We start from the raw sequence: 10527 nt of genomic DNA on the forward strand, positions 1-10527 counted from the left end.
AGGAAACAGGCAGGGAACAGGCAGAGTAGTTTTCTGCAACATATATTCATAATAACTGAGGTGTTTTAAACCTAACAATCACTACCTATTTCTGGTGATTCATAAGAAGACAGATGATACCTCCAGAAGGAACTAAGTAAGCTTTGCTAAGAAGTATAAAGTTCTGGGCAAAAAATTGGAAACCTTCAGGGCACAGGTGGTGTTTTTATCATTGCTGCCAATTGAAGGGAGGTATTTTGGAAAGGAAAACAGATTTGCAAAGTGAACAGCTGAGTAAGAAGATAGTATGTGAGAACAGGGTTTGTATTTCTGGACCATGTCTTAAAGTACAGAAACAATAGGCTCTTGGCCAGAGATGTAGGGCACCTAGAGAGGGCTGGTAAAATTATTTTTGCCTAGAATCTTACAAATCTGATTAAAAGGACTTTAAACTGCAAATGGGGCTAAGATTATCTGGTCATCTGCTAAAGCTTTCTCTCCTCATATCAGAGTAGCTAATAAATTCTTGAATCAACTTAATGACAATTTCATTCTTCAAAAGATGGAGAAAACATAGGGAGCTATTTTGTACATGATTTTGACCAATAAGAAGAAACTGGTTGTTGAAGTAGAAATGATGGGGATCTTATGGGGAAGTGATTATTCCATCATATAATTTATATAAGGGGAGGGGGCAAAAAGGAAAACCAGATAAAGTCAGACATGCATCCCAGCTTTGGGGAGACTGAATTAATATGGGTAGGCTCCCATAATCTAAAATTCTGCAGGAGAAGTCTTCTATAGGATGGGAAGCTCTCAAGAAACAGAATTCTAAAGACATAAACAAAAATACAATAAATAAGAAAAAAGAGTTATCTATATAAAGAAACCAAAGTGGAAAAGAAGGGAATTCATCAACTAATTTAGTGATTTTTAAAAGACCAGAATAAAAGATGGAATCAAGGAAGTTAATGGAGGATGAATACACAAAAATAATGCATCTTGACAGAATAGTAGCAGAAATGCTAAAGCTCAGAATGAGCTGAAGTTAATGTTAAGGAGTTTAAAAGGCTGTTTCAGTTATGTTATTAGAAAAGGAAAAATGAAAGAAGGGGTAAGATTTCTTCCCAACATGAATAAGATAGCAAATTATAAGGGGAAAATAGAACTACTCAGCTCTTACTTTGTTTCTTTTATCTGCCAAAGAAAATATTTGGACTGAGCAGCATCAAATAAAAAATTAATAAAGAATCAGAATAAAAAATAAGCAATAAGAGTATATTATAGTGCGTTCAAGACACCAAAACCAGATGACCAGTTACCGAAAGAATTAAAGAATGGGATTGATGAGTTTCTATTAGTGACCTTTGTTAGACTTTTGAGAATTGGAGATGTGCCACAGGTATGGAGAAAGACTAATGGTTGTCTACTAACTATAGGTCAGTAAGTTTGACTGATTTCCTGGCAAAATTCTAGAATATACTATTAAAGAAATTATTTCTGAGCAATTAAGCAAGAAAAACAGCCTAGTTTTATCCAGAACAGGTCATGGGGGAGTAACATTATTTCCTTTTTTGATGAAGTTTCTAGACTAGCAGATCAGGGAAATTCTATATATAGATATAGATACAGTTTACCTAAATTTCAGCCAGGCATTCAACAAAGTCTGTAATACTCTCCTGGTGGAAACAAGTCAGAATTTAACCAAAAGACTAAACTCAAAGAATATTGGGATGGTGACAGCTTGATGGAATTCCTCTAATGGAGTACCCTAGGGACCTGTCCTTGGCCCTGTGTTCTTCAGCATTTATATTAGTGCCTTAAAAAAGGCATAGAGATCATGATGGTGTTCTTTGTAATTGTTTTCAGAAGATACAACTTGAGAGAGATCACTAGCACACTGGCTGATTGAATCAGAAACCAAAAAAAAAAAGTCAAGAAATTAGAAGAGTTAGATAAATCTTATTAAATGAAATTTAATAGGCATAAACATTAAAGCCGCCTATACTTAAGATTCAAAATATCCACTTCATAAATATTCAGAAGGCATGGCTAGGCTGCAATTTGTGTGAAAAAAAAAATCTGGGAGTTTTAGTGAACTTCAAGTTCCATATTCAATAGTGCAATGTGACAGTAAAAAAAAAAAAAAAAAAAAAAAAGGTATTACAAAATCAGAAGGGAAACAACAAATTGGGAAAAAATCTTTATAACAAAAAACTCTGACGGGGTCTAATTACTCAAATATACAAGGAGTTAAAGCAATCATATAAAAAATCAAGCCATTCCCCAATTGATAAATGGGCAAGGGACATGAATAGGCAATTTTCAGATAAAGAAATCAAAACGATCAATAAGCACATGAGAAAGTGTTCTAAATCTCTAATAATTAGAGAAATGCAAATCAAAACAACGCTGAGGTATCACCTCACACCTAGCAGGTTGGCTAATATGATAGTAGGGGAGAGTAATGAATGTTGGAGGGGATGTGGCCAAATTGGGATATTAATGCATTGCTGGTGGAGTTGTGAACTGATCCAACCATTCTGGTTGGCAATTTGAAACTACGCTCAAAGGGCTATAAAAGATTACCTGCCCTTTGATCCAGCCATACCATTGTTGGGTGTGTACCCCAAAGAGATCATAGATAAACAGACTTGTACGAAAAATATTTATAGCTTCGTTTTTTGTGGTGGCAAAAAACTGGAAAGCAAGGGTATACCCTTCTATTGGGGAATGGCTGAACAAATTGTGGTGTATGCTGGTGATGGAATACTATTGTTCTCTAAGGAATAATAAACTGGAGGAATTCCATGTGAACTGGAAAGACCTCCAGAAATTGATGCAGAGCGAAAGGAGCAGAGCCAGAAGAACATTGTGCACAGAGACCAATACACTGTGGTAAAATAGAATGTAATGGACTTCTGTACTAACAGCAATACAATGACTCGGGACAATTCTGAGGGACTTATGGAAAAGAACGCTACCCACATTCAGAGGAAGGAACTACAGGAGTGGAAGCAGAAGAAAAACAACTGCTTGAACACATGGGTTGAGGCGGACATGATTGGGGATGTAGACTCGAAACTACCACACCAATGCAACTATCAACAATTTGGAAATAAGTCTTGATCTAAAACACATGTTAAAACCAGTGGAAATATGCATCGGCTATGCGGGGGGGAGAAACTGGGGGGGGGGGAAGGGAAAGTAAGAACATGAATCATGTAACCATGATAACTTTTCTAAAAAAGAAAAATTATTTTAAAAAAAAGAAAAAAGAATATTTTCCCCTTCCACTAAAAAAAAAAAAAAAAGTATTAGGAGAGGTCCAGAATAAAGAAGTATAATAGTCATTGTTAAGGATACATATATTACTAGAAAAGAAAATGTTTTGATTATTTAGCAAGAGTGACATAACAGATGAACAGACCTGCAAGAAATAAAATAAATAAACCCAAGTCATTAAATAGGTCTTGTATAGAAGGTTTACAAAAAACATGGACAAAAATTAAACACTAGAAGACATGGGAATGTCTGGGTCTGCCCCACTGTGTTGAGATGTTAGAGCCACTGAAGAAAGGGAAGATAATTTTAATAATTTAGGACAAGAAAATAAATGGTATAAAAGCAAGACTAAATCCAAGACATAGGTCAGTTAATTAAATCACAATTATTTTAAAGTCCTCCACTTTTAAGTAGATTGACAGACTTTGATAGCAACAGTTCTCAGAATTGGAGTAGAACAGTTCAGTGTGGGGCTTATCTTTCTGCTTTCCTAAAACTGGGGTAGAATGGAAGTAAATGCATAAATAAAAAGGTATATTTCTAACTTCAACAGACATCTGCAAACACTGAAAGCAGGAAAGGAAGAAGAGGTAGAGAATCTTTAATGGGAAAAGAGCAAAGCCATTTTGTTCATCTTTTGAGAGTTACCCACATAAAGACAAAGTAGATAATGCTTTTCACTTGATACCATTTTCCTGTTCCTATTACCCAAATAACCACATATCATATACTGATATGTATTGTTATTTCTTCAAAAATGCTTTGAAATAAGATTAAAACCCTTCTGTAATTGTTAAGCATTAATATTCACTATTTTTTAACATTTCTTCCCCAAACTATATGTAGATTGATTACAGTCATCCTCCTTGTTAATTCTGGTAAATTGCTGAGCATGATAATGTATTTTGATTGATTTTTTAGAACTGACTCTCCCTGCTTGCTGTGCAGAACAGAATGAACACAAACCATTCTCCCATACTATTTAAGAATTACAAAAGATGATTTTTACATAGAACAATGATTTTGCAAGTTATACAGTCAAAATCCTAAAATAAAAATTTCATCATTTTATAGTGCTATGTAGTTCAGATATATGTCTAATGAACATATGTTTGTTAGCCATGTAAAATAGCTTGTACTTAATTGTTAACTTTCACATACATTTCCACCCCAAAAAGGAGGCTTTTGTCATGTAATGATATTCAGAAATGGCAACTGCAAAGTGGACATATTTAAGTAATCTTGCGCTTCTATTTTGGATGTGTGACTAAATTAAATGTCTTCTTTTTCAGGCAAGAGAAAGATACCAGCAGGGAAATGGCGGAGTAACTGAAAGAACTAGAATCCTTTCTGAGGTACAGAGAAGGCACTTCCACCATATTGATCCAATACTTGCCTGGGCTTTCCAATACTGTTTTTAGTTGTGTGAAAGCAATGCCATGGGCATAAATATTTGCCTTCTGCATTGGCTAATGTCCTCTGCAGCCATTTTTAATTATACAGACATCCCTGTGACTTAATAATTTTCTATAGGAGAAAGCCTTAATTTTCTAATTGAAAATTCTTGTTCATTTTATGATTAAATATCTAAGTTGCCTAAATCATAATGTGCTACATCAGAAATAGAAGAAATATATAGTACAGAAAGTAGAACATTCATCTAGGATTCTTTACCATGTACGCAGTGCTTTTAATAACTGTTGATTCCTCCTGTGATCTAAGGTTTATGTTTAACTCATTTTTATCTCTTTTACTATCCATAAAATAGAGAGGAGATATAGTAATATAATAACTTCCTTCTGAGAATCTTATGCCATTCACACCTTTTGTTTAATTCATTTTTATGTTCTTGGCAGTGAATAGGTTCTAGATTTTACTATTTCCCATTTTTTAGTGAAAAACCTGAAGCACAGAAAATTTAAATTGACCAAGATCAATGGCCATCTTGGGACTAAACTCCACATTTTCTTTATTCTCAATCCAATGATATTTCATGGGCTACACTTCTTAATAGGATTAAACCTGCCTCAGGGAGAAATACTAAAAAACTTGCTAATGATTTTAAAGTACTTTGATACATAGCATTAGAAGTACTGTGAATGTAATTCTGTGGCTCAACCAAGCAAATAAAACATTCTCTGGAAACAAAGAGCTCGGATATGTTAGGGAAGTCAACAATTTAAGGATTCCAAGAAATCATTTAGTTCTCTAGAAGAGGTAGTTTTCCCAGTTGTAGTTTTTTAGGTGTCTAAAAAAATTAACTTGCTTTGTATGAATGAGTACTATATGTCTTGAGAGTGTATCTTATTTATCCTAAATCATGACAGAATTATGACTTATTAAACTGCAACAATTATGTCTAGAATCTAGATCATATCAGATATTTTTCATAATTACAAAAGAAGAGTAATTGGCCATATTTTCCTAATGGAAGTTTATGTTAATACTGATAATAGACAGAAATAAGGCAGTCAAGATGTAGGTTTGTAGATAAGGACTTAAAACAAGAAACAACTTAAAAACATTTTTTTTCATTTTATTATTACAGAATTGTAAACAGCATATGTTTTGCTAAACTTGCAATTTAGGATTTTTCTACTATATATATAAAGTTTGATTCTTTCCCCCCCCCCCCACAACATCAAACTGAGGGGGGGGGGAAAGAACATCATCTCACTTTTAAAATCTTAATACTGAAAAGGCAAGTATGAAGCTTTTAGGAATGCCTAACTTCCTTAGGTATTTATGCTATTTTAATTAATGATTAATTATTAGGGAATAGCATAATGGGATATATGTATGTCATTAAATAATTGCATATCTAGAACAACTAGTTCCTAAAACTTTTTTTAATAGGTTTACTCTACTATCTTGTAGTCTGAAAAAGTGAATGAAAAACTAATGAGTTTTAATGTTAATACAAAATTCTTTAATGATGAAAATTTTGAGAAACTGTGTGTCCTGCCCTTTTAGTAGGTGGGTGAGGAGAATAAGTGGCAGGGAAACTACCTGGCACTGGGGAAGAGGATGGGTATGTCCAGGGGAAATCCAGAGGACTTCCTGTGAGGGTCTTAGGAAGCTGCAAGAACTGAGGAAGCAGGAAGAAGATCAAAAAAGCAGGTCTGTTCAGCACATACTACCAGGAGCAGCTCAGGCAAATGAAGGGATACTGTGGGATGTGTTGCCCTCAGTCAGAAAGTGGCACTGATGTTTTGGCAATAGGGATCATGAAAGGATTCATAGAAGATATAGAATGGAGTCTCAAAGATCCCCTACTTTCTCTGCATGCTCAGGGCCTGATACCAAATCATGCCTACCAAAGTAGGGGGGAGTAGGTGATACCATTGATTGATGATAAAGGGGCAAAGGGTTCAGTGTTGATTTGTTATTTAAGCAACCTCAAGATTGTAGGGAAAGATTCCCCAAGAGACATGGGGTTGGAGCTGTTATTATTCCCATGTAAGATGTCCCAAATTAGGGTAAACCAAAGGGTTACCACATTGACTATATGCATGTTGTTATTGTTCAGTCTTTTCAGGCATATCTGAATCCTTGTGGCCTTATTTGGGCTTTTCTTGGCAAAGACACCTGAGTGGTTTGCCATTTCTTTCTCCAGCTCATTTTACAGATAAGGAAACTGAAGCAAAAAGTGATTAAGTGACTTGCCCAGGGGTCACACAGCTTAGTAAGTGTCTGAGGCCAGATTTGAACTCAGGAAGATGAGTCGTCTTGACTACCAGGCCTGGCATTCTATGCACTGTGCCATCCAGCCACCAAGTATATGCATAGTTTTGGTTTTTTTTTTATTACTGGAATCATGACCAGATTATACATTCTTAATATACTAAATCTATTTTTTCCTGCCATAAGCATTGAGAATATTTAAACAGTCATTAATGATGCAGAATTCATGAAAATAATCTCTTTTTTTCCCTTCACTTTAAGATTACAGAAGAATTAGAAAAGGTAAAACAGGAAATGGAAGAAAAGGGCAGCAGTATGACTGATGGTGGTAAGTATATGCGCATTTTAAGGGGAAAAGTGGCAATGAAAGAGATGAATGATTACAAATTAAAAATTGAGTTAGTAAAATATTACTAAAGTAATGATTATAATTTTTGAATGAATTATTTGTTTAACTTGATGGAGATGAAATACATATTACAGGAGAGATTTCAAATTTTCAAAGCATTATTTTTCTGATGACAATTCACTAGTAGCTTGTTGTCTGACACATTTTGTTTTTTTTAATTCTAATCTTTTTCATTAAACCAAAGAGGGACCAAACAATATGTAATCAGTTTATTAAGCAAAATAGTACCATATGGTAAAAATAGGTTGTTTTGTAGGTACAGCATTAGTGATCCCGTGATTTTCAGAATATTATTGGTTCTTTGTACAAATGGCCACAAAAGTAATATAATAGGAATGATTTTATGCTATTGTTCTTCCTATCGTAGATGTGATAGGGCAGGAGGGAACATTTATTAAAAATCGGCTTTCACAGTGAACTAGGTTTTTTGTTTTTTTTTTTCAATTTTTTCAAGATTGTCCAAAACTCATCTAAATGGGGTCAGACATTTTCTTCTTTGCACCACATCATAGCAGCCCTACTGCCTTGACTTGGAAGGTGACTGACCTTCACTGCTTTCTCCCTCTAGTCTCCACCTGCCTACATACATGATCATTTAAAGGGGCATATAAAATCCTAGTTTTATTCATCTTCACCCTTTCAGCAGCCTATTCCCTAGAAAAGAAAAAAAAAAGGATCACATACAGCTCATCAAAAGTAAGGTCTTTTCCTATTTGGAAAATGTCACATATCCAAAATACCACAGCAAAACTGAGTAGACAACAGTGAGTTGTTGGCTATATATTTAAATCCCTGTTTTTTTGTGTAAGACAAAAATTAAGGAAATTGTTTATTAAGCAAACCCCCAGTAATAGACAGTACCCCAAAAGAATAGTTTTATTCCATGTTATTTTTGTTTTACAGCTCCTTTGGTAAAGATTAAACAGAGCTTAACCAAACTGAAGCAAGAAACAGTCCAAATGGACATTAGAATTGGAGTAGTGGAACACACATTACTCCAGTCAAAACTAAAGGAGAAGTCAAATATGACTAGGGATATGCATGCAACAATCATTCCAGAATCTGCAATAGGTTCTTATTAAAATTTATTGTAATTTGTTCTCTGCTCAGTTTTTTCTTAAACCAATTATATTTCACATTGCTTAATTTAAAAAATGATTATTATACCTCACTGAACATTGTCTAAGATGCCTTATTCTTGTATATATTCACATATATTGTGTGATGGTGAATTTGGTGATTTAAAGACTTTGAGATGGAATATAATTTTAATAAAGTAATTAGAAATTTTTGTTAGTGGACTTGTCTTTGTTTTTCATTACATATGCTAGAGCTGTGGATTATGGCTGGTTCTGCCTCTTTCCCATAAACTTTTAACAGGAATGGAAGTAACAACTTAAATTAAGATTTCCTAAAAACTTGTTCTGTGCAAATCACTATTTCGGGGTTTGAGGAGAAGGGAATAATAAAAATAAGTAAAATCCCTCCCTAACTTCAAGGAGATTAAACTCTGCTTGTGGAGATATGGGCACACAAATAAATATAATACAAAATATACTCAAATACTCCAATGCATCTGTGATTTCATGAAGTGAGAATTCCCTGTAATGATGTACGAAGCAACCTACTGTCCTGGGTGACCCTTGACCCCCATATACATTTGCTTCAGGGGAAGCTTCCTTGCATTCTCTTCATCAAAAGTGTACCACTGAATGGCGTGGTCCCATTGATTTTCCTCCATTTGTATGATCAGTCTGCCTTCTTTTTCAAAAATGTGTTTCTTTCTTAACATCATCTGCTTCTCCTATTTAATCTCATTTATATAATGTGTTGTCACCTTCTCAAGCCAACATGCAACTATTTTGCCCTTTGAGTGATCTTCAATCTTAATCCTTTAGAGACTGCCATAATCATATTATTAGTATCCCACCATCATAATAATAGTTATATTTATAAAACATTTTAAAGTTTTCAAAGCAATTTACAAATATTATTCTTACAAAGCCTTTAGATGCTATTATCCCCATTTTATAAATGAGGAAATTGAAATACACAGGTTCACACAACTCATAAATATCCAAGGCCAGATTTGAATCTATTACTTCCAGACTCCAAATCGAAAAATTCTACTTACTGTGCCACCTAGATGCACAGTATATATTATCACTGGAAAAATAGCAGTATTAAAAAAGATGCACTTTTGTTTCAGAGGAAATCTTAGAGTCATTACAATAACTGCAGTTTCCAAAAGGCTTGGATCAAGCTATTTTTTTCCTTCTTTTCAGTTATAGGTCCAACCCATTGTGTTATTTTCCATTTCTATTCAAATTTACATATGTGTTTATATACCTAGATCTAGGCCATTGCTGTGTTACATATCCAACTGCATGAGTGCATATTTAGTTCAATAAACATCAAGCTCCTGTTACATTCCAAGCACAATGAATGCTAAGTGCTAGGGTTACAGAAAGAAACCAAAGACAGCCCTTACCATCAAGGAGCTGACAATCTAATGGGAGAGACAACATGGAAACAAAGGCAAGCTATATAAAGGGAAAATGGAAAATTAGAGTGGGAAGGCAGAGGAATTAAGTGGTTTGGAGAGGGCTTCCTATATAAGGTGGGATTTTAGTTGGGACTTAAAGGAAGCTAGAGAGGTCAATAAGAGTCGACAAGGGACAATATTCCAGACATTGAAAGGACAGCCAGAAAAAATGCTTTGGAGCCAGGCGTTGGAGTGGGACAGCCAGGAGACTGGATCAAAAATACTTTTTGAAAAGTAAGATATAAGAAAAATGAAAAGGTAGGAAGGGGCTGGGTTATAAAGGGCTTTGAATGTGAAATAGAGCGTTTTGTATTTGAACCTGGAGACAATAGGGAGACATTAATGTTTATTGAATGGTGGAGGATGACATGGTCAGACATGTATTTTAGGAAAGTCATTCTTCATTAGATTTTCCTGGACAGAAAGGCCAAATTCTAAGATGATTAGGGATTCTTTTTTGAGGACTTTACAATATTCTGGGGTTCGATGTAGTTGGTACAATGTCAATGCTCTAAAAAGAGCAGCTAGAGAACTTCGCCATTAATGGTTCTCTCCAATGATAAACACGTTTAGAAAGCATATTTTCCCTGAACTTTCTTTAAGTGGGCAGCCATGTGACACAGTG

General features: G+C 34.6%; 1 protein-coding gene across 2 annotated transcripts in view; it reads left to right on the top strand.

Moving 5' to 3' along the window:
- Positions 1-8653, top strand: part of IFT57 (intraflagellar transport 57) — a 79217-nt gene extending 70564 nt beyond the window's left edge. For both annotated transcript variants that reach the window (XM_044670105.1, XM_044670107.1), the window contains 3 exons: positions 4557-4619; positions 7210-7276; positions 8261-8653. In XM_044670105.1, coding sequence (XP_044526040.1) covers positions 4557-4619; positions 7210-7276; positions 8261-8439 — 309 coding nt within the window. In that variant the 3' untranslated portion in view covers positions 8440-8653. The remainder of the gene's footprint in view (positions 1-4556; positions 4620-7209; positions 7277-8260) is intronic.
- The last annotated feature ends 1874 nt before the right edge of the window (positions 8654-10527 follow it).

Source organism: Gracilinanus agilis, chromosome 3, assembly GCF_016433145.1.
Source record: "Gracilinanus agilis isolate LMUSP501 chromosome 3, AgileGrace, whole genome shotgun sequence".
Taxonomy (NCBI): domain Eukaryota; kingdom Metazoa; phylum Chordata; class Mammalia; order Didelphimorphia; family Didelphidae; genus Gracilinanus; species Gracilinanus agilis.